This window comes from Anastrepha obliqua, chromosome 1 (genome assembly GCF_027943255.1).
Source record: "Anastrepha obliqua isolate idAnaObli1 chromosome 1, idAnaObli1_1.0, whole genome shotgun sequence".
Taxonomy (NCBI): domain Eukaryota; kingdom Metazoa; phylum Arthropoda; class Insecta; order Diptera; family Tephritidae; genus Anastrepha; species Anastrepha obliqua.
Window position 1 is genome coordinate 35,034,765 of NC_072892.1, and position 25,553 is coordinate 35,060,317.

General features: G+C 34.7%; 1 protein-coding gene across 3 annotated transcripts in view; it reads right to left on the reverse strand.

The window, feature by feature from the left end:
* Positions 1–350: 350 nt before the first annotated feature.
* Positions 351–25,553, reverse strand: part of LOC129236307 (box A-binding factor) — a 42,847-nt gene continuing 17,644 nt past the window's right edge. The window contains exons 2-7 of one of the 3 annotated variants that reach the window (XM_054870616.1): positions 11,667–12,153; positions 11,126–11,336; positions 5,100–5,272; positions 3,860–4,024; positions 2,804–2,900; positions 351–2,513 (exon numbers count right to left, since the gene is read on the reverse strand). In XM_054870616.1, the coding sequence (XP_054726591.1) occupies positions 1,240–2,513; positions 2,804–2,900; positions 3,860–4,024; positions 5,100–5,272; positions 11,126–11,336; positions 11,667–12,153 (2,407 nt within the window). In that variant the 3' untranslated portion in view covers positions 351–1,239. Of the gene's footprint in view, positions 2,514–2,803; positions 2,901–3,859; positions 4,025–4,344; positions 4,452–5,099; positions 5,273–11,125; positions 11,337–11,666; positions 12,154–25,553 lie in introns of all 3 variants that reach the window. The other 2 variants (XM_054870617.1, XM_054870618.1) reach the window with 2 other exon arrangements.

Here is a 25,553-nt window from a genome sequence, read left to right on the forward strand (position 1 = left end):
ACACAACACTTATTGCGGAGAGTATGAAAGATCTACAGCGCCGTTTACAGAAGGTTGGTGAATACGCCAATAAATACGGCCTCAAGATCAATAAAGAATCAACTAAAACTAAATTCATGGCTGCCTGTAGAAAAAATATTTACAATAATTTAACCTTAAAAAAGTGCTCTGCAATCATGAAATTAACATGCAGTTCGTTATGTCAAATGCTACGTGTGGTCAGGAGATATGGACCCTAAAAGTGGCTGACATGAACGGAATAGAAGCCTTTAAAATGTGAATATACAGACAGACGAATGTTGAAAATCTCAGGGACTTATCACGTTTCCAACAGTGAAGTTCTTCGAAGTAGGCAGCTTCTCATCGCGGTGAAGCGAAGGAAGGCAGCTTACTTAGGGCATACTCTATGAAACCGCAAGTGCCAAATGGTGCAGCTCATCCTGGATGGTACAATAAAAGGAAGACGAAGTATTGGAAGAAAATAAATATCCTGGTTGCGTAATATTACACACTGGACAGGCATAGGAAACGTCAGAGAGTTGGGGAATGTGGCAAGAGACAGTCAAGCTTTTAACGAACTCACCAACAATATTTTTTTGGAAACTTTAAATTGTATATTGTAATTGAGTTGTATTGAAACTTCAATTGTGCCATCGCTTATGTTCGGAAATGAACATGCAAATAAAGAAAAAATATTTCATTATTATTGTTATTCACGAGCGGATTAATCCGTTCTAAGCCGTTCTCCTTCGCTTTTCCACTTGCTACATAACAGCTAGACATAATCTCACGCATGTGGCAATCTTGTAATTTATCATTATTGCGTTGGGAAGCCGAAAAACATGCGATAAGGCTCTCAGGCAACATTGGGGTTGAATGGGTGAAAATATGCTAAACTTTTTGTATTTTTTTGTTATTTTTTACAACTATTTTTCCTCTTCTTTTATACCAAAATTTTTGTCCACATGAAATGAATGCGGTACGTCTACGTCACAATGAATATTTATTTACAATTACTTACAATAGTATAGTATTTTATTGCCTAGTCTATTGCCACATGAATTGAAATTTCTTAAAAAAAGAAAAAAACTTAAATTAAAAAATAAAAAACTTAATCTATTGCCACTCACATCTTACAAAAAACACACCCACGCATAATTTGTGTGTGAAAAATGCATACTTTGGTTTCTGCTATCACCATTTTTTCACTCCCTCTACTTCTCTCTACTTGCAGCTCGCTTACTCGGTTTTCACCACAGTCTCACGTTCGTACTTGCGTTCGAATTCGTGCAACTCGAATAGACTTGGCTGGTGATGTTGATGCAACTCTTGGTGGTGTTGCATGTGCAGTGCAATTGATTGTGTATTACCTTGTTGTTGTTGTTGTTGAAGCTCAAACAGCATTTCATCCTCCTCTAACGATGGACTGCGGCTGAGTGCCACATCTTGTTGCAGCAAATGTGAATGCTGGTGTTGATGCTGCCGGTGATGTTGCTGCAGTTGCTCGATTTTAATGGAATCTTCATGTATCGGCACCAATTCGCCGAAGTTCGAGTGCGCTGGCGACACCGAACCGGCTGGACTTTGTGGATCAAGATGTTGTTGTTTCTGTATTTGCTGCTGCTGCTGCTGCAGGTAATGCTGATGATAGTGCAGAGAGTTGCAAAGATTAGATAAATGTGTCGGCTGTTGTCCATGTTGCAACTGATGTTGGTGTGTCAATTGTTGAAATATCTGTTGCTGCGTCGATTGATGGTGATGCTGTTGCTGTTGGTGTTGTTGCAGTGTTGTCGTCGGTGTGGATTGTGTGGCCGGTGTTGGTGGCATTGATACCGATGCTGAGGGGGAAGAGTGTGGCGGCATCAGATGCATAAGTTGCTGTGCCATTAATTGATGTTGTTGTTGCTGTTGGTGCTGCTGCTGTTGACTCGGTGAGGATGACGCGAGCTGTTGCTGTGTCTGCATTTGTTGCTGGTGAGTGTGCAGCTGTTTCTGCATAAGCTTTAAAGTGTTGTTGTTATTAATAATATGATTGTTGTTGTTATTTATAATATGATTGCTGTTGTTGTTATTATTATTATTATTATTGCTATATGTTGTATTATTATTATTGTTGTTATTGTTATTGCTGTTATTCAAATGCCCATTATGTGTGGGTGATGAGGATGAGAACATTATTGGTGAGTGTATGTGTGTCATTGGTGACATTTTCTGATTGTATGAGTGCTGCAGCTGCTGTTGTTGCTCTTGCATTGCAGCCACCTCTTCCAACTGCTGTTGCTGCTGTGGCGTTAGCGGTGAGGAAGGCAGCAAGCCCATGAGCGGTGATTTGGTGTCCGTCGGTGAAATGCTACCATCATTTGTTGTTGGCGACATCAGCGTCGTGTGTTGCACTACAGTGTTGTTCATCTGCGGTTCCTGTTTCAGTTGCAACAATTGCGTCGTTTGCATTTGTTGCTGCTGCTGCTGTTGTTGTTGTTGCTGTTGCAAGTTAGTTGTTAGATGTTTTAGTTCTGATTGTATGTTTTTGTTTTTGTTTTTGTTTTAGTTTTAGTTTGAGTTAGTTGAGGTGATGAATTCAGTTGATGAGTAATACCACCGAAAGGAACACAGAAACACAGATACAGTGAGAAAGCGAGATAGAGCGATGGACGATGGACGATGAAGCGCGCGTGTGAAAGAGAGGAAGAAGCAAAGGAGACAAAACAAAACAATTAATTTCGCATGCTTCGGGCAAAGAGAATAATTTATAAAACAAAAAAACATAATAATAATAATAATTTTAAATCATTCGAAAACTTACCATTGTTGGTATTTGTGGATGGATTGGAGTTTGCATGTAATTTGCTGATTTTGCTGGGCTTTTCGCTTTTGGTGCCCTTCGCTTTGCGCTTTCGAGTCTGAAACGGTGAGGAACGATTAATTTGAGGATAATATTTTATTTTTGACTAATAATATATTATATAATTGATTTTTTTTTTTCGAAACTTTTTTACGAAAATTTTGTGGAATACAAATTTTTTAGTTTTGTTAACAATCAGTAACAGCCAAAGTCAAAGCAACAATCGTCGGCGAGTTGGTCTAGAGAACGAAGCGAACCGTGGCAAACTTCAAATAATAGTAAAATAGGAGCGACCATAGGGAGCATTAGTGCCGCGAAGGAGCTTTCTTTAACCTAGATAACTCGAGCTTATTAGTGCGAAGTTTTACTTCGTTTGCAGAAGATGCCAGGCCTGTCACTCATTAGTGCCAGAGAATGTTAATGAGAGCGCAAATGTTACTGTTAAGTATTTTACATTTTCATTAACATTCGTATTCAAACACACGAAGCTGTACATCGTTTGCGGACAATGCTGTGGCTGCCTTCGTATGCGTGCATAAACAAGTTGGTCACTCATAAGAGCCAGAGAATGTTAATAAATCTTCATTACCATGAGCACATTAACATGAATGAGCATTCATTAACATTCTCTGTTAGAGCGAAGCCAATGTAACATTACAATTTACATTTTAATGTAAGCGGTTAGATTGCGATTACGTTAAAAACGATATTTTTTTTGATAATTGTATAAACGGTAATAAACAGAATTGATTCAACAGAAACGATTGTCCTTTTTCGGTAAATGTTAGATTTAACATTACGTGGCATTACTTGCTTCAAAGTGAGCTCTTCACCCTAAAATTAAATAGTTGCGTCTTTTGCGTCGAATATCATAGTCAGCGCATTGTATTTATTAACATTCTAATGACATGCATATATGTATGTATGTATGTAATATGATAAATGAATGTTCCTAAAATTCCTTATTTTATATGTTCGCCTTTTTAAAAGACTACAAATTGCAGTGTAAAAACCTACTTGTATGGTGTCCTTCTTCATGGTCAATGGACGTTTCACGCTATGCAATTTGAAGTAGAGTCCGCAAGCATTGCAGACGGGTTCACCGTTGGGGTTGCGACGCCACAAAGAAGTATGCGTTGTGAGGCAATTTGAGCAGGAGAGACCGACACGACGGGAATTACTCTAAATATGGAAAAAAGTAATTAGTATATAGACATAAAATAAATTACAGACGAATAGTTAAATTATCATTGCATATATTAAACATTTGCAAATTGAGGAACAAAAAATTGCACTCGAAATGTTTTAAAGTGCGTTTCTATTAATTGAAATTCATTATTGTATGAAAGATATTTGCATTTTTTTTGGCTAAATTCTACTTTAAATATTGCTGTTGTTATTTTTGAATTTTTTTATTATTATTTTTTGTTTTTTGTTTCTGACATGTAATGTAACAATGTATGTATGTATGTATTGTAAGTATGTTGGTTTGTGTCACCTACCATCCGGCGCGAACGACTAACATGCTCCTCGGCAGACGCTGTTGCCGTCCGACTCGGCACATTAAACGGATAGCTCTTATAGAAATCCCCGCTTGACTCAGCGGCCACTGCAATAATTATGAATTATTTATGAGAAAATTTTTTTTAGCAGACAAAAAATTAGTTTTTTGCATTGTTTATAATTTATTATGTTTTTCATTTCATTTTTTTTTTGTTTACAACGAAAACTAACGAAACAAATAAAATTGGGCGAAAAGTTCGAAGCAAGGCAACCTAAGTTAGTAATGCATCTAAAGTAAAACGTGCATCTTTCCATGATTTTTTAGCATTTATATAAAATTAAATTAAATGCGTAATTTAAAGTTATGATTTAAAAAATATTCTTTTTTTTGTTTGTTTTCTTTTCAGTTAATCGAAACAGATTTCATCAACAAATGAAGCGAGAACGTTCACGCAACAACAACTATGTACAACGGCAACGATGGTGATGGTGAATGGCGACGGAGGCAAAAGCGGAGGCGGATTTCTATAAGATTTATTTAATTCTGTTTTTTTTTATGTACAAGAAAAAAGCAAATATATGAACTTTAATTTTACTTCACAAGTTTTTGCTCACTTTCTCAGAGTTTGAAATATATTTCTATCAACATCTATTTCTCAGATTTGTTTTTAATTTGCTTGTTTAATATGTGTAATGAATGAAAAGTGTAAATAGTGTGAATTTGTTTCACTTGAATTTTTTATTTTTATTTTACCAATCTTCTAGGCTGTTTTATTAATGGACGATTCATGCCGTTCGTTTTATTATAGAGACCGCACGCATTGCACAAATAATGTCCGGTATTATCACGGCGCCACAATGGAGTTGAAACCGCACCACAATTGACACATTCTCGCCCATCGGTGATAAAATCGGCATCGTAAAATGCTTCAATAAATTCATATATAAATGCAAAATGTGTAAAAATTAATCGAATGCTAAGTATTTAAAATATTTTGTAACGTTTGTATGTACATATGTATGTATGTATTAAGAATAAAATATGTTTTTGCATTCTATTGAGCCTTCTCTTATGTTATGCATGAAAAAGAAAGCACAAATGAAGAAAGCACAAAACATCAAAAAAATACTTGTTTTTTCTCAGTGTGGACATTTTTCTACTTAAGTAGGTAATTAAAATTAAATTAAGGAAATTGTTTACATATATTGTTCACTATTTTTTTAAGCCTAAAATTGTGAATATATACCTTAGGGACTTGATGACTGTATAAAATGTTATCACATTTTTACATTATACAAACAAGTTTTTTTGTTTTTAAGTTATTGAGTAAGACATTGTAGGATTTCATTAACGATAAGTAAATATGATATACCAATTTGTTTACATTAATTCATAAAACTGTATCTGAGAACTTATTTTACATTACCTCAAAAATATACGAAGCAGACAAGTTTAGTATTGCTACCAGGGAATGTTCCTTAACATCCTCTACTATACTTACAATATAAATACTTTACTCTACTATATTATAGCATTGCACTGACTCACATTTATACACCCACCTCTCAGTTATGTTACAAATGACATTGAATGTAATGTCAATGATAACTCTACTGTTGCCGAAACCACATGCTTATTCTTTTGTTTTTTTTTTCTACCAGAGAATGTTCGTTAACATCAATTGATCTATTCAATCCCTCTCCATCAGTTGTTCACCCTAAAAGTTCATTAACATACTCTGCTATTCTACATTACCAAACATTGACTAACATTTATACACCCACCTCTCAGTTATGTTACAAATAACATTGAATGTAATGCCAATGATAACTCTAATGTTGGTTAAACCGCATGCTTATTCCTTTGAAAAAATGCGTCTCAAAAACGAATAATATTGTATTTTATTGTAATGTTAGGAAAAAATTTTTTTTTTCTTTACAGACCCACGAAACTTAATAGGTTTACAAATGTATGTATGTATACGTTAGATACTGGTGCTAAATGTATTAAAGAGTACTTATTTCAGAAGTGATGCCTTGATGTCAGTAGTGAAGTATTTCTAGGCGGTACCTGTTTTTTTATGTGTGCTTTGACACTTGTCTAATAGGCAGATGTATAATTTTGCACAATAGAACAACGCTTTTAACTTATTGTAACTTATTATGAAAATAGTCGATCTTTAAGAAGAACAACATATCGCAAAATTCGTTACTTTTTTGTGGGAAATAATCGTTCGAATGTGTTAACAATTCAAAGGTTGGTGAAATAATTTGAAGAAACTATTTCCGTCGCGGATCGGAAAAGGACTTGCAATCTTCAACATCGATGCCCGATATATCGACGTTCTCAACAATTAGGCTTTTAGGATTTTAACTGTAGACGTGCTCATAAGAGACATTTCAATGATGTCATTTTCCACATATAATTGGTAAGAGCCGTACTTTTAACAAAAATAAAATTTCGAATAAAAAATAAAAAATTTTGAATATAATAAAATCTGAAAGAATCTAAATTTTTACATGTTTTCTTTTAAAACAACATCTAGACGCGTCTTTCGAAAGACCCTTTCTCTATATTCTATTGTATGAAATATATAATTTGTACAAGAGTTGAGTTTTTCTTGTTCTTTCCTCACATGAAATATGCAAAACTATAGCAGGTCGTATGGCAATTTTTTCGAAATGTCGGTACTTCATGAAATTGTTTCGAGAAAAGGAAGCGCTATCAAATTTCTTGGCGTATCATTCAATGGCATATCATTTATGTTGGACCAACTAACCACATTATTTATGGTGTAACACTTTTCTCTAAGTCTGGTTGAGATTTGAGTTGTGAATTAAAGTAGATTAGTAGCAGTAAATTTCTTTAACCTTCGGTAGACACACCTGTTTTTTTACTTTTTAATTTTTTATCGTAAACGACTCACTGGGGTAAGTTTTACTGGAATTCATAAACTTTTTTCCACAAATAGAGCTAACATTTTTATTTACACTTTTTTTGTAAATATTTAGAGAAAATAGATTTTAAATGAATTGTTTAATTTAATTTATTTAAAGATACAAAAAACAAGTTCAAGTATTTGAAGGTATCAAATAATATAATAATTCTTGAAATTTATTCAAATTTTTATTAGAAATAAGCTTTGCATTCTAAACAAAATCAATGTATCTCAAAATTATCTTGGACTTCAGAAAACTACATAAACTAATAATAAAGTGGTGAGAATACGAAAAATAGCAAATACATAGAAATTAGTGAATTTTTAGTTAGTTAGTTATTTGTTTTATATGTTTTCTGTAGTAGTATGAACTACATCTTTGTATAAAATTAATTAAAATTTGAAAATAAATAAATAGCCAAAATGTGATGCACACTTTTCTAAACATAAGACGCTGAGAGTACCTGCATACCTATATAATATTTAGCTTAGTTTTGTCAATGGCGAATTTTTAGCTTTTTTAATTCCATTTCTATAAAGAGTGATGGCAATGTGGTCTAGGAGTCGGCTTCTAAGAAAGCGAGGTGGAGATTTTTTTATCTGATTTGGATGATGAAATAATTAATTTTGTTGGCGATGATAGTGTCCTAGACTTGTCAATATATGGTGTACACTTTCTTTTGACGTTCACTGTATATGCAAAAAAGTACGCGAACTACACACTGAGTTAAATTTCACACAATCACTTTTTTAAATCTACGTAAATAAATTCGATGTGTACCAATTACTGAGGAAATACTACTTTGATTCAAAGAGTAAAATCGGAGTTGCTGAAATACAGCTAACGGTATATTTCCAGATGTTAGAGACCACCAGATGCATAACGCCAACCCATCAAACATTTTGTGGGGTGGCTCACACTCCAGTGTGACTACTGAAGGTTATCATAACTCGGGTTAGAATGAGCAATTGATGGAGAGGGATTGATTAGTATCATAAAAGTGCATCAAATAATATTGGATTAGCGGGCAGCTGTGCAATGTGCTTGTAGTTTTCTATAGCTTGAAATATAGCAAGATTCCTTCCATGCCTCTCAATATTTTAGTTCATCTTGAAAATGAACTGTGGAACTGTGGAACTATTTTCTAGTGTTCTAACTTTTTCCACTCATCACTAACATTTTGCTGCATACATACATATGTACGTATATGGGTAGTTTACTTTAAATATTTATGTTCCAACATATGTCTGTATGTACATGTGCACGTTTGTTTGCTATCAATCACATTACTTTCTGACGTAAAAACTTTTCTTTCTGAATCTTACTAATAACAGCCGCTTGCTATATTTTTAAGAAAACATTAGCGCTCGTTTAGTTAGGATCAGTGTATGCTTAGTGCCCTTGCATAGCTGCATATGTACATATGTAAATACATGCAGCTATTAATACGGACATGCCATATTTACATACATAATTATGAATGTATGTATGCATGCATGCACGATTTACAGACGTGAACAAATGTGGTCATTTCGCATATAATGTGGTCATTACATATATTTATGTGCATGTGTATGTATGTACCTATGTCCCTATGTAGCCTAAAGCTCATGCGTATGGATGGGGATGGAAAAATTGTAAGTCTGTACATATATTTGCGTAACCTGGGTAAAATTTCAGCTGGAGTGTGAATTCCTTCACATATGTACATATTTGTGTGGTTTTTGCTTTTTGGTTTGGAAGAACTATATATGTACATACATACATTCGTACATACATACATACATACATATTCACGTAAGTATCTAAAGGCATTACTTTTGTATAATCTCAAATATTTTAACCCACAAAATATCTGCAAATGTTGCGCTGTTTCTCTGGAATTGATTTTTTTTCACTAAAACCTAAATCTGTCAACTTCCTTTCTAAAATAGAATATTGTGGAGTACAAACGCCGGGATAAATACTGCTTTCTGCATCTTGCACCACTGCTAAATTCTAAATGTTGTGGAAATATTTTTCTAAAAGCTCTGTTAGCCAAGATTTAGACATAATTTTACCTATTACCTGGGCACTATTCACACAGAGAAACATTTGGAAGGGAGAAGCATTTGTTTGTTGGAGAAGGACGGGCGAGGAAGGCGACTCTGTGCTTCTTATTTGTATTGTCAAACTTGAAGTGGCTGCAAAACACTTTTTAACGGTTGCTTCATTCGTTTTCTGCTTTTGTGGGAGAAAGTTTTGAGGTTTGAGTTGGTTTCCAATCAAATGGAAGAAATCAACGATGATAAACCTCAGAACGCTGCTTGAGTAATACACGTTGATTCTTGCTAGTAAAGTAGGTATGATTTAAACCACTTATGAGATATGTTGACGTTGAATTAAAATATTTTTGTTTTGCACTTCTAGATACCCAAGCACAAAAAAAACGTGAAACTGCATTTAAACAATAACCGCAAAACTGGTTTGGATATATTCTACAATTCGCGAAAATGTAAAGCGGAGTACGTTCGTCAACAGTTTATTCAGTTTTTGTACTTGAATATAAAAAAATTGAAGTAAAAATACTTCATGTATAAATATCTACTTAACTTAAAATTCACGGAATTACATGCAGTATCACTTTTTTGCGCTAGATTCAAAAAAATATTTTCTTCACTTTATAAAAACCACAAAAACCACGGTTGCACGAATGAAAGAAATGTCAAAACAGGGGCACCCCCAGGATAGGGTAATCTCTCCACTTCTGTGGAACATTGAAAACATGGACGATGGAAAATATTGCAAAAATAATCGCAGATGACGGTCTAGATAACCACCACTAAATTTTTATGAAAACCAAGTAAAATCTAAGTCTTGGCTAACAGAGCAGTGATTCTGTATATCTGTGGACTTCTGGAAAAACAATTTAATTAGACTTTGCACTTTCCGATCCGGTTATCTATGTTGCACAAAATGGTACTGATGGGTCATGACAAGAAATGAGACCTTTGTTAAACTATGATACTTTAAGTTAAAAACTAAGCTATCAAATAGGCAGTATTATTTGAGAGTCACCTAAATATACTTGTAGGTTAGGTTAGGTTGAACTGGTTGACTAGCAGTCACGTACAGACGATTTGGTCCATGCGATGCCATATGGAGTACATTAGTTATGTATTTTGAAATAGTCCAACCGCATGGGGCCTAAATATAATTGGCTAATCAAATATTTTAATAAACCATATTGAAATATTGACAAGGGCGCCTAGGTATATGCTTCTAAATGATTTTTATCAGTTTCACCTGAGAGAGGTCACACGATTTTTTTATTTGCCCGTCACATAAAATATCTACAAATGTATTATACTTAAGTTAAATAAACAAAAATTCTAAAGAATAAGCAATTAATATTGTCCACGTACACATATAAATATTAGTGATAAGCTTTAAAGAAATAAGTAGAGCTTTCTGTCCGAAAAATGAGTTGCCTATAATATAATAAGCCATAAATAATTACGCTCGAAAGTATGAGAATATCGAGCTAAACTTACAATAGTTGGAAAGTAAAAAGTAAAATGCAATGTGTATACATATGTATGTATGAAAAATAGGATTCAAGCCCTTATAAGCAAAAATAAAAACTACTGGTATTACGAAAATCTACTCCAAAAAAATGTTGTTATTTAAATTATTTTACGTTCACAAAACAAAAATAAAGTAAATTTGCTAGTTACGAATTACCTTTCTACTTGTTTTTGTTTTTTTTTTTTATTTCTAGTAAGCTTCAAAATAAATTATAAATTCTTGATAAAAAGAAAAACGGGAATTTCGTTTACTTGTTTTTGACTGACTACTCACTTGCTGTCAACGATGCGGATGCACTCAAATGTGCGGCCAAGTTGGCTGAAGCAGAGCCCTCCACACCAACGCCAACCACCCCAACGCCTGGGCCCGCACGCCCATTGCAGCTGCGTATTACATTCGTATTCCCAACCAGGCCGGCAGCGCTCGTTACGACCGATGTGGGCGCGTAGCTAATTGCCTCATAATGACCTGACCATGTGTCGTTCTGTGTCGAGAAAAAAACACAAACACAAATACAATAAACAAAAAAAAACGAAAAATAGAATATATTACTATTCCTATTAACAGTTACGAAAATATGCAAAGAATAAAAAATAAAATAAAAAACAAAATAAAAATAAACTAATAAATAAAATAACATTGAGTGCAACGGCTTGCGGCTTACTGCATACATTTCACAAACAACTGCATACATTTACATATGCATGCACGTATATATACATACATACACATACATACATACATACATACATACATACATACAAAATGTATAACAACCTTATAAGCTCGCTCGCTCCTTTACGACTATACTCACTGTGCGATAATTTGTCAACGATGTGTAACGATCGGCGCCGCTGCCAACCGTTGTTGCGCTGCCGCTGACATTCGCCACACCAACAACCCCAGCTGCGCCGCCCGCACCACCACCATAACTGGAGATGCGTTGAAATGCTGGCAACGGCCCACTGCTACCACTACCAGCAGTGTTGTTGTTGTTCGCTCCACTACCACCACCGCCACCACCACCATTACTACTGTTGTTGCTCTTCGGTGAGCCGTAGTCATCATTACTGATGGAGTTTGAACCGGAACCGGTGGCCAGTGCTGTGGTAGCCGCTGCTATGATAGAATTTGTTGAATGCGCACCAGGCGTGGAGGCAGCCGAATGCACTGGCTGATGGGATGGGGATCCAGATGAGACGTTAGTGACTGATGCTGCTGAAATTGCGTTGCTTGGCTGCATGCCATACTGTTGCATGCCATTGGTGGCCGGTGTTAACAGCGATCCGGGGTAGACTGAGCTAAAATGCGCCAATATGCCGTATAATAATGCGATTTTTGGCGAGAATCAGGCGGAGGATGATCATCATCAATGCAGATGGCATAAAAAACATGAGAAGGAAGAAACAAAGAAAATACTTGATTATAAATCGCTTGAAATGCAAGTGTGTGGATGTATACGTGTTTATATGTACTAAAATACATATGTATGTACATATATACTTATATTTCAAATATCGCATATAAAATGTGTTTTATTAATTCTTTATCACCGCAAAAAAAACTCATAAATTATGGAATAAACATAGAGACATTCGAAAATTGTGAATTTGTGAGACTCGTATTTCTTCTGATTGAATTTTTCAATATATACAGACATCTTCTTCTTCTTAATTGGCGCGATAACCGCTTACGCGATTTTGGCCGAGTTTAACAAAGCGCGCCAGTCGTTTCTTTCTCGTGCTAACCGGCGCCAGTTGGACACACCAAGTGAAGCCAAGTCCTTCTCCACCTGATCTTTCCAACGCAGAGGAGGTCTTCCTCTTCCTCTGCTACCACCAGCTGGTACCGCATCGAATACTTTTAAAGCCGGAGCGTTTGTATCCATTCGGACGACATGACCCAGCCAACGAAGCCGCTGGATCTTTATTCGCTGCGCTATGTCTATGTCGCCGTAAAGCTCATACAGCTCATCGTTCCATCGCCTGCGATACTCGCCATTGCCAACGTGCAAAGGTCCAAAAATCTTACGCAGAATCTTTCTCTCGAACACTCCAAGCGTCGCTTCATCGGATGTTGTCATCGTCCAAGCTTCTGCGCCATACGTTAGGACGGGCATGATGAGAGTCTTGTAGAGTGTTAGTTTTGTTCGTCGAGAGAGGACTTTACTGCTCAGTTGCCTACTTAGTCCAAAGTAGCACTTGTTGGCAAGAGAGATTCTACGTTGGATTTCAAGGCTGACATTGTTATCGGTGTTAATGCTGGTTCCTAAATAAACGAAGTCTTTTACAACCTCGAAATTATAACTGTCTACAGTGACGTGGGTGCCGATACGCGAGTGCGCCGACTGTTTGTTTGAAGACAGGAGGTACTTCGTTTTGTCCTCGTTCACCACCAAACCCATTCGCTTTGCCTCTTTATCCAGTTTGGAGAAGGCAGAACTAACAGCGCGGTTGTTAAGGCCGATGATATCAATATCATCGGCATACGCCAACAATTGTACGCTCTTATAAAATATTGTGCCTGAGCGATTAAGTTCTGCGGCTCGTACGATGCTCTCCAACATCAGGTTAAAGAAGTCACATGACAGTGAGTCACCCTGTCTGAAACCTCGTTTGGTATCAAACGGCTCGGAGAGGTCCTTCCCAATTCTGACGGCGCTGCTGGTGTTGAGCAACGTCATCTTACATAGCCGTATTAGTTTTGCGGGGATACCAAATTCAGACATAGCGGCATACAGGTAACTCCTTTCCGTACTGTCGAATGCAGCTTTGAAGTCGACGAAAAGATGGTGTGTGTCGATTCTCCTTTCATGGGTCTTTTCCAAGATTTGGCGTATTGTGAATATTTGGTCGATGGTAGACTTTCCAGGTCTGAAGCCACACTGATAAGGTCCAATCAGTTGGTTGACGGTGGGCTTCAGCCTTTCACACAATACGCTCGCTAGAACCTTATAGGCGATATTTAGAAGACTAATCCCGCGGTAATTGGCACAAATTGCAGGATCGCCCTTCTTATGGATTGGGCAGAGCACACTTAAATTCCAATCGGCAGGCATGTTTTCATCCGACCATATTTTGCATAGAAGCTGATGCATGCACCTTACCAGCTCCTCGCCGCCATGTTTGAATAGCTCACCCGGTAGTCCGTCGGCGCCCGCGGCTTTGTTGTTTTTTAGCCGCATTATCGCTATTCTCACCTCGTCATGATCGGGTAGCGGAACGACAATTCCGTCGTCAACGATTGGGGTATCGGGATCTTCACTTTCTCGGTGACATGCGCAGCTGTCACTGTTCAGTAGGTTCGAGAAGTGTTCCCTCCATAATTTAAGATTGCTCTGTACGTCAGTCACCAGTTCGCCGTCTTTGTTCTTACAGGAAAACGCCCCGGTCTTGAAACCTTCTGTAAGCCGCCGAACTTTCTGGTAGAATTTTCGGGCGTTGTTCCTGTTGGCCAGCATCTCAAGCTCTTCGCACTCACGTATTTCGGCCTCTCATTTCTTCTTTCGGATAATACGTCTCTCTTCCTTTTTCAGCTCTCTGTAGCGATCCCACATGGCTCGCGTTGCGCCCGATCGCAGCGTGGCTCTATAGGCGGCATCCTTTCTTTCTGCGGCAGCATGACATTCCTCGTCGTACCAATTGTTTTTTCGGGCTCGCCGGAATCCGATTTCTTCTTCGGCGGCGGTACGTAGAGAACGAGAAATGTTGCTCCATTGTTCGTGGATGCCGGTTTGTTGGGCAGTGCTCTCCGAGAGCAGGAGTGAGAGTCGAGTGGCGAATCTTCTGGCTGTCTGTTGTGATTGCAGCTTTTCGATGTCGAACATTCTTTGCGTAGGTAGATGCACGTTTTTTGCTGCACAGAGGCGTGTGCGCAGTTTGGCTGCAACAAGGTAGTGATCCGAGTCAATGTTGGGTCCTCGGATCGTACGTACATCTAATACACTAGAAGCGTGTCTTCCATCTATCACAACATGATCGATCTGGTTTCGTGTTTTTCGATCAGGAGACAGCCAGGTGGCTTGGTGAATCTTCTTATGCTGGAATCTGGTGCTGCAGACTACCATGTTTCGGGCCCCGGCGAAGTCGATCAGCCTCTGTCCGTTACCGGATGTTTCGTTGTGCAGGCTGAATTTTCCGACTGTGGGACCAAAAATTCCCTCCTTGCCCACCCTGGCGTTGAAGTCGCCAAGCACGATTTTTATGTCGTGGCGGGGGCAGCGCTCATAGGAACGTTCCAGGCGCTCATAGAAAGAATCTTTGGTCGCATCGTCCTTCTCTTCCGTCGGGGCGTGGGCGCAAATTAGCGATACGTTAAAAAAACGTGCTTTGATGCGGATTGTTGCGAGACGCTCGTCCACCGGAGTGAACGACAGTACTTGGCGACGAAGTCTCTCTCCCACAACAAATCCGACACCGAATTTGCGCTCCTTTACATGGCAGCTGTAGTAGACATCGCAAGGTCCTATGGTTTTCTTTCCTTGCCCCGTCCATCGCATCTCTTGGATGGCAGTGATGTCAGCCTTTACTCTCACGAGGACATCAACCAGCCGGGCAGAGGCACCTTCCCCATTAAGGGACCGGACATTCCAGGTGCATGCCCTCAAATCATAATCCTTAGTTCGTTTGCAGGGGTCGTCATCAGTATAGGGAGGTCTCATCCGAGGCTTTTTTAAAGTTTTCATTGGGGGGGATTTTTAAGTGGCGGGTCCCAAACCCAACGCACAACCAGCTATCCTGGAATGTTTCGCCTTCTCACTTTAGCTCACTCCCGAACGGGTGTTCGGAAGCTACCCAGAGGATACGTGGGCTAATCCCGGCCGTTGTGAGCTGCTTGAACCATATGCAGAAGAATCGTCCTGGCCATTCCCAAGTGAATGGCGATCAGTAACTTTCCCCACTTGCGTGGACTTCTACACATGGAACCATCACTCTATACAGACATAAGTCTTTGAATAATTTTAGGTATTGCAGTTAGTAAATTTTTTATGTCATGCCTGAGTGCTGTAATTGCTAGTTTGTCCCGACAGCAAAAAAAAAAATAGTGAATTTTTGCGTGTACATCACATATTGATACGTTTTGATTATTTATTTATTTTGTAGTTTCAGTTATTTTTTTTTTTAAATATAGTTCATTCTACAACAACTACCATATAAGCAAAGTTTCGAGCCTTTTATAAAATTTGTAAAAATTTGTCAAATTCTCATCCAAATTTCAAACATTTCATTAAGAATTTTTAGGAAACTTTCGGCTATGCAATTTTATAGGTCATTTAATTTTGTTGTAATAAAGTGCAAGTTTCAAGTGATCAAAAATCACACTTTTTTTTGAGAATTTTTTTTGGATGCGGTCTTGTGCATTTTTCCCATTTAACGCCTATTCTACATTTTTTGTATATGGAAGAAACCACTTGACTCAGCAGTAAAAATTGTCAAAAATCAACGCGATTTTGGAGCCAATTGAAACTTGCATTTATTTATACCAAAATTCAATGATCTATAAAACTGATTTAATTGTTTGAAATGAAAATTTGGCGAGTTTTTACAAATTTTATTCCAAGTTCGAAACTTAATAAAGTGCATGTTCAAAGTCGCTAAAAGCTCGCACTGATTTTCGACAATATTTTTTTTCTCTCTATCTTCTCTTCTATTTATACTCATTGGAATGAATGACTCCCAGATACTGTTCAGTGAGAGTAATAGGTAACATTTGTAAAATAAGAAAGAAATACCGGTTTGCAGTTCTAAAATCAGAATTATATGTAAAAAACATGGAAATTTAAAACAGCATTTTTAACACAAAAGTAAAAGGTATTCTGCTCTATCACTCAATCCATCGTAGTAAGACTTTTGTGAAAAGTAGTAAGTACTCGTAGGTAAGGCTTTGGTAATTAAATTCTACGAAAAAGGCTTTACTCAGTTCGAATAGTTACGTCGCAAATGCGAGATTCGTTAAGTGGCATCATTGAGTTCATTCGGCGCGCAATTTCAAGACAATTTATAACGCCTTGTTTTGGTTGTCGGAGAAAAGTTTCAAAATAAAATTCAGGAAGGAATAAACGCTTCTATTTTACCAGTTTACAAAAAACAGTAAATTAGTAAAATATGAATATTAAATTAAATAAAAGTTTTGTTCAGTTTTTGGTTTTTTTTTTGTTGAGAAATTTGCTTGTATAGTATATGAGCTTTCGTTGGAGGTAAAAAAGCTTTAGCAACACGTCGTTAATACGCGGGGTTGCTGGAAATATTCCAAGAAAATCCAGAAGTCGGATAGAATTACACCAAATACCAAAAAAAGACGAGGAGGACAGATTTTGGAAAAATGTTGCAGGAAAGCTTAACAGCCTAGGGCTGCCTTTTTTACACAGCTTCATCCATTTCCAAAAGTTTTTCTCTCTTTCGTAATTCACTTCCCAATTACCCTTCGAATTACGTAATTCGCCATACACAATTTTGAGAGCAGTCCGAATTACCTTGCGAATTACGAACAAATTGTTGTATACCCTAATTTCTATCAGAAATTTATCGAAATTAGCTGTCAAATCAAACGGAAAAGGTAAACTAAATGAAATTAATAGATAAACCGTGAACGATGATCAGAAAAAGTTAGTTTTTTATAATGGCAGCAAAAAAATATGTTATGAACTTCTCCCCGCAAAGAAGGTATGTATTTGAAACGGTAATTGGCAGTCGTTGGCAAAGAAGACGTCCTCGTTTCCGGTGAAAGAACCAAACTGAAGATAATCTGGCTACTCTTGGCTTAACAAACAGAGACAGTTGGCGAGAAATTATTCGGCCTTACCGTTATTTCGGTCAATTAAGTAAGTAAGCAAGAAAAAATTAGTATGTAGTGCTGGTTGCTGAAAACCTCAAGAATTGTGGAGGAGACCAAATTGTATTATGAGGAACTTCAGGAAGAGCAGCTGCAGTTATTGAAGCAGCTGCATCTTCTAAGAACTGTGAAACTATATTAAAGCTCTGACAGTTCAGCTCGCAGGAAAGTTAGTTCTTTGACAAGTTTGTATGAACTTGTGAATCCTTCTGGATTGATCTCAATCTTTCAATAAATTATTGTGAATGTCTCAATTACTTTTTGATTCATAGTTGTATTAGTTTTTGATATATAAATAATTTAATAAAAATAATGTAATAAAATTAAATTTATAAAATAAGTAATTTGAATGATGTTTACCTATAACAATAGCTCTTGAAATACATGTTGTTGTAGTTGGGAAAAAACATTTTAAAATTTAATGTTTTTCCTTTGGATTGAGTTACTTTTGTGAAAAAAATTATCACTTAGTAAACAGCGTTGACATTTTCACTTGAAAATCGAAAGTCCAGCAACTTTTTAAAGCTATTAGCGAAACGTTTTATTTGAGTGCGAAAAATTAAAAAAAGTATTGAATTTAATTATTTTTTCATTTTAGTTTTCTTGGATAATTTTATTCATTTGATGACATTTTCATTTAATTTTATTTTTTATTTTTTGTTAATATATCCTTTCCTGCAATTGTTTGAAATGCTCTGTCGTAAAAAATACTTCTATTATTAAAAGTATTTTATAATATAAGAAAAATATTTGTTTTAAAATGTATAAAAAAAAACAATATTTAAAAAAAATTTTCTTTCTGTCATCTAGCAAATTTTGTAAAATAAACGAGGTACACTTTCCAATTTCGTAATTTTAACAAAAACTAAAGGCAAAGAACTTCAGTTCTACCAGTATAACAGAGAAACAGAACATAATGAAAAAAAAAAACTAATTAATGCAGTTTCAAGACTTCCCTCATGGAAGCATAAGCTTAAAATTTTGTAAGACAAGAAGAAGAATCAGATCCATAACGCAACTCTACTCAATAACTGTCGTCGGCTTTGTGCAGTGGAATCGAAAAAAACGATGCCTGAGATAGTTCGAATATACACTTTTTAAAATAGTTCACTTTTCTGAATACTGCTCACAAAAATTAATTATTTGTTGAGTGGGTAACATCCTTTCGTTTGAATTTTTTCTAATTTCGCATTTTTGTCGGTATACATATGTGCATACGTCCATGGTCAAAATAATAGTATCGCGGTATTTTCACTGATTTTGACTAGTCTCTGTTTTTTTTTAATTTGCACTAAAATTCGAGCAAATTGTCATAAAAATTTGACACTTTTTAATCAGAATTTTCAAACAAAAATTGGGTACGCAGTTTTATAGGCCATTAGAATCTAGTACAACTGAGTGTAAGTTCGAAGTGGCTCAAAATTCTCGTTGGTTTTTGTTAATTTTTTTTCTTGAATTTTCTCATTGACTTTTGTTAATTTTTTCCGCTGAATTTTCTCATTGATTTTTGTTAATTGCTTTCCCTGAATCTTCTCATTAATTTTGGTTAATTATTTTCCTGAATTTTCTCATTGATTTTTATTAATTTTTTCACCCGAATTCTCTTATTGATTTTTGTTAATTTTGTGCTGAATTTTCTCATTGAGTTTTGTCAAGTATTTTCCATGAATTTTCTCATTGTTTTTTTGTAATTCTTTTTTAAATTTTTTGGATACGCAGTTTTATAGCCCATTAAATTTTAGTATAAAATTTTTTTTTCAAATTTTTATAAGGAGAAAATACTCAATACCCTCAAATACTAAAAAAGTTATTCAAAACCAAAATTGATGATTAGTTTTGCGCCACTAGAATTTAATGAGGTACCTGCGTACCAAAAAATTTTAATAACAATTTATCGAGTTCTTATAAATTTTATACGTTTGAAATTTTAATTTGTATTAAATTTCTTGTATTGTAGAATAAGCTATAATATTTTTGTAAAAAAAATTAATGAAAATACAATTTAAAAAAACTGATCAAAATAACGCGTTTCTATTATTTGGGCCATAGGTGTACGTATTTACGCGTCATAATCAGTTTCAATTTGTCCTAAAATAAGTGTTCATCTCTACTGTAGTCTGCCAATAGTAAAAAAAAATCAAATTATGTTGATGCTCCTGACCTACTTTTGCCATTATATTTATATAACCGTATTTGGGAAAAATGCACAACGTGAAAACTGCCCATCTGCGACACTTCTTTGGTGTACTTTCGCACAACTCCTCAACTCCTCCAGCATCTGCAATACGACACTCTAGTGAGAGAATCCGACCACCCACGAACAAACAAACCACTCGTAACAGGCTAGTAAACACAACCAATACAGCAGTGCATGAAACATCACGAGACACTTACCGAAAATAAAAACCTTCAAAGGGTTGCAAAGAGACGAGCAAAAGCGCAAAATTTTACACAGCTCTCAAATGATTCAACTAAATCCGCTTTTATGCACAACGCAACTTAATAAAAATTTGTCAGTGCGCCCAAAAACAAAAATAACTGCAATAAGTGGAATAACTCCACAAAATTATAAACAAATTTCTGGGATGTGAGCGCAAAAAAACGCAAAACTTGCAAATTTTTAAGTGATGACGACAACAACAATTGCATCACAAATAATACAGTTTTTTTGTTTAGAGAAATATAAGGCCTCAAATAAGTGAAATTCGTTTGTACAGATCTACAAACACAAAAAAAAACAACAAAAATAAAAAAAAGCAAAAAACACTCGGCAGTCATTCAAAATTATGTGCTGTGCGCTGCATTTGAACGCTGATCATTGATCTGCAGCAGCCAAGTCAGTAGCTCAATGGATATTTGTTGTTTTGTTTATGCGAGTAGGCACTTATTCCCCGCTACAACTCGTTTCGAATGAAAAGACTGGTAGTCAAATTCAATATTTTCCTATTCACAATCAATAAAAGTATAAAAAAGCGGCAGCGGGCAAAGCGAAGACAAAAAGGGATCTTTTGCTGGCCACACTTTTGGCTGGGTAGTCAACAGAAGAGTGGCTTCAATGGCGTTTTGTACAAACAGTCATCGCGTTTCGTTTATTGCTTTATTGCTTTAAAAGGGAATGCTGTGCATATTTGCTATTATTTACAACTCTGTTGTTGTTTTGCTTCATTTCATGCTCGCTCTTCAAATGCATTCGATAGTTATTTCAATTGTTGAACTGCAACAGTTTTGCTTGGAAGGAAAAATTTGTGAATGAAAAATTTGGTATGCTGAAAGTATGCAAAGGGTTCCTAGAACGGGGGCATAAAATATGGAATATCTTCAAAGGTATCTGAATATGAGCGGGATATGCAAAGGAATATTCGGGCGATTACTTCATTTCAAGGAAAATACAGACTTGGACTCAATCGCTAAAATAATCGTATGTGGATGTATTCTACACAAAACAAGTTGTTTGGAAGATGAAGAACCTGTAAATAATATACAATTTCAATAAAAAGATATTTCACCGATTTTTATTTGATATTTTAGCATTCATTAAACTTTAAGGCCATAGCAGCCAAAGCTGCAAAGGCTGCAATTTGAAAATTATTAAAATAAATAAAATAAAATAATACTCCCACATAAGCAGATAATGAAACCTGGTATGATGCTACAAAGCCAATAATGGAAAAATTAAAATCATACGACTAGGTTCTTAGAGGTATTATTAAGGCACTAGAAAACATCAGGAACACTAATCTCCATAGCGGCCTTAAGATGAGTATCATTGACGAGAAAGAAGAAGCAAACAGAAGCGCACTATAGGAGCGCCTAGATGTTCCGGTCAAAATGGAGGCAAGAAATGTCATCAATGGGTCTGGGGTTAGCCTTGCCCATCGATTATCACGCAAGCCATCGCATTAATTTGGGTGCTGGGACGGATTTTTTTGATTTTGATTTTTGATATTTTGCGACATTTGTGGATATAATTATTAAGCAGGCTATCAAACGAAGTATCCTTAAATAAAACTTGCAAAATTATAACAAAGAAACAAATTTTTTTGTTTTTGACTTTATATTATTTTAATTTTTTTATTTTGTACTATTTTATTATAACAAAGAAACAATTTTTTTTATTTGACTTTATATTATTTTAATTTTTTTATTTTGTACTATTGTATTTTATTTTTTTTTTTTCAATTTATTTTGTGTTTTGTAATTCACTTTATTGATTTAAAAATTTTTTTCTTTATTTAATATTATTTTGTATCGTTATCTTTATTTTATATTATTTTATTTTGTATTGCCTCATTTATTTTATGTAATTTTATTTATATTATATTATTTTTATTTTATATTTTTTTACTTTATATTTTATTTTATTTCATCATTTGTAGATATAAATATTAAGCAGGCTATCAAACGAAGTATCCCTTGCAAAATTATGACAAAGACATTTTATTTAAATTTATTTATTTTATGTTATTTTATTTTTTATTTTGTGCTATTTTATTTAACTTTATTTATTTTATATTTTTTTCTGAATTTAATATTATTTTGTATTGTTTCCTTTATTTAACATTATTTTATTTTGAAAAACTTTATGTATATTATGTTATATTTATTTTTTTCTTTTATGTTTTATCCATTTTATTTTTTTCTTATATTATTTAATATATTTTCTATTTTTTGTTCATTTTATTATTATTTTATATTATTTCATTTATTTCATATTATTTTATTTATTTTATATTTTTTTATTTTTTCACTCACTTTATATTTATTTTTTTGTACAATATATTTTATTTTATTTATTTTGGCTTGTTTTATATTATTTTATCTATTTCATATATTTTAAAACTTTTTCATTATTTTATAATATTTAATTTAAGTCACATTTTTATTTTTAATTTCATATTTTATTTCATTCATTTTATATTTTATTATTTATATTTTTTTATTTTATATATTATTTCATTTTACAATATTTATTTTTGTTTTTCCTAATATTATTTTATTCATTTCATTCATTTTGTATTATTTTACTTTTTTATATATATATTTTTTTTATTTGATATTCATTTTGTATTATTTTCATTATTTTATTTATATTTTTTCATATTTTTCTACAAATCAAATGAAAATATTTTTATATATTTAACTGTTGTTTAAATAAAACTCGCATTCGAATTTTCTTTTTAAACTTTTAGAAAATTTCAATTTCTCAAAGCCATCGTTTTTTATTCATTATTTTACATAAATGTCTGCACAATCACTTTTTTATTGTTCATCCGCTATTTCCCATATAAATTCTTTCCACGCGCACAAACAAATTGGTTGAAAAAACGAAGAAAGTCACATTAGAAGCATTGCCTGCGCGTCGCTAATTTCGTTCGAACACGTTTCACTTCAGTGGGAAAATTGTCACTACTGTTGGCTGAGTCGCAAAATATTAACAATGGCAAACATAAAACGACTTAGTGGAACACTAAAAATAATAAAACCAAACAAAAAGCAAATAAAACTGAGAAACGAGTTGAAAAAGTCAAAGCGGAACGTCTGTCGCACGGCACGCGTCTTTGCATAATGAAGCTGCAAACGCGGAAAAACAAAAATCTTATACTGCCCATAAGCCAAACAAAGCAAAGCAAGAAAGTTGGTAGCAATAACAGCAGCAACAGTACCAACAAACACCAACAACACTAATAATAATGATAGCTGGCCAAAAGCGAATTGGTATTGCACTTTAAGTATAAAGCAGTACAACGAAAATTCTTTGCCACTGCAGAATGGAACTATGGGCGCTGTGTTGCTGGTGAACGCGTCAAAATGCAATATTTTCTCGACTCTGCCCGACCAGCATTGGACACAATCAAATTTCCAAATCTAAGCAGTCGACAAAGTGTCACATCGAGTGCATGCCAGCGCAGCGTCTTTGCGTGATAAGCAGGTGTAGCTGGATAGCGTACCACACACCCAAAGCCATCCCAGCGCACACAAAGTGAGCTCCATCAATTCCGCTGCATGGTTGACGCGTTTCTTGCATTGGAACTGTGGTGGTCAGTGGTTTGGATCGCTGGTGCAATTGATGGGTGAGTAGGTGGTGGGTCACTTGAACGTGCGCTGGAAATTATCTCATCGTTAGTGCAAATACACAAATATTTAGTATTCTTTTCTTGGACATATGCAATGTTGGTATCGCAAAACGTATGTACGTAAGTATGTATAGATGAGAATGCATGCATGTATGTATGTAAGCGTTTTTCGCCACTGCTGATATAATATTTTGTCGAGTTGTACGTGTACGCGCCGATTCTTACTCAGCGTTATATAGGAAGTTATGAACAGTAACAAAACTACTTACATGCATACCTACATACATACACACATTCACACTGTTGGTGATGTTGCTATTTAGTTGATTTTTGCATGTTTTTTTTCTGTGCTTTTGTGGGTAATATTGTTATTGTTGTGATGGATCAAATTTATGCAGCCAAACAAAAACAACAATTAATTGTCATAACAATTGATATATATGTATGTACATATCTGATTATATATATACAAAATATATATATATTATAAGTACAGTACAACCTCTTTTAGCCAAGCAGTATTGAGTCGATATGAATTAAAGCAAGAAAAAAAGAAAAGAAGAAGATATGAATTAAAAATATTTTATTTTTTCATTATCATAACAGGCCAAATAAATAATTACTTGAATGAAACATGAAACGAAATATTCGGATAAAAATATAATCATTTAAATCGCAAAGAATTTTTCTCCTTTTTTCACTCTTCTCGAAAGCATAGGGCCTCTCAAAGAAAACAAATGGTACATAAAAGCCTTTTTTAATGTAAAATTGTTTTTTTATGTGTTTTAGAATTACAATTTACATGATTCCAACTATTCTAAGGGCTTCAAATAACTTGCAATAAAACAACCAAATAAATTATTGTTATCAAGCCGAAGGCTTCTGTTACTAGTGCCGCTAAGCAATTTTTATAAAATAAAAAAAATTCGTTAAATTAAAAATACTTGTCGGCTTCTAGAACTCCTGCGTTTGCTTGACTTGAGCTCACAAAATAAAAATACTGCAAACAAATTTTTGTAAAATAAAAAAAATTCAATACAAAAATAAAAAAATTTGTCGTATTGCGATCTCGATTAGAAGTAATCTTCTGAAACTCTTGCGTCTGCTTGACTTGAGCTCACAAAATAAAAATTCGTAAAAATTTTAAAGTTAAAAAGAATTAATTTCATTTTCTTTTTAGAAATTTTAATAGAATTTGTGTACAATTGAAAACAATTTTTCCAGTTTATTGGAGTTCTATTCTTTAAAAATTTAACAATGAATTAAAATCTTTTTGGCGCTCCTAAAATTTTACTTCAGCCTAGAACGAGGCAGAATATCTTATTCGCGTCCCTTTCTGTTTGAAATTAATGGCTGTTTCGACTTAGTTTGAAATCTCAGTCTGGAAATTTTGATTTTTCACATGCTGCGATTCGTATTAAAGAAGTTTTACTGCGAAGAAGTATCTGCAAATGAAGTACAACAAAACTTGTTTGTGTATATAGAAAATGCAACAAATATATTAAATTATGTTCAACGAAAAATTTAAACAAATAGAAATTTTTTTTTTAATATTTCGAAACAAAAAATACTTCAAATACGATTACCAAACCAAAAGCTGGTTGCAAGTCACCAGCTCCATTCGAATCAATCGAAGGTCTCAAATCTCGAGTGGCTCGTGCCACCGTGGTGATGGCGAGTCTATACCATTTACTGCCGAAAAGGGCCCAAAGCATGCATTGCTCAAAGGCCTCATTTTTGTCCAATACTCCGACAGATGTCAAAACTAACGATTCCTGAATGCTTTTGCAGCAATT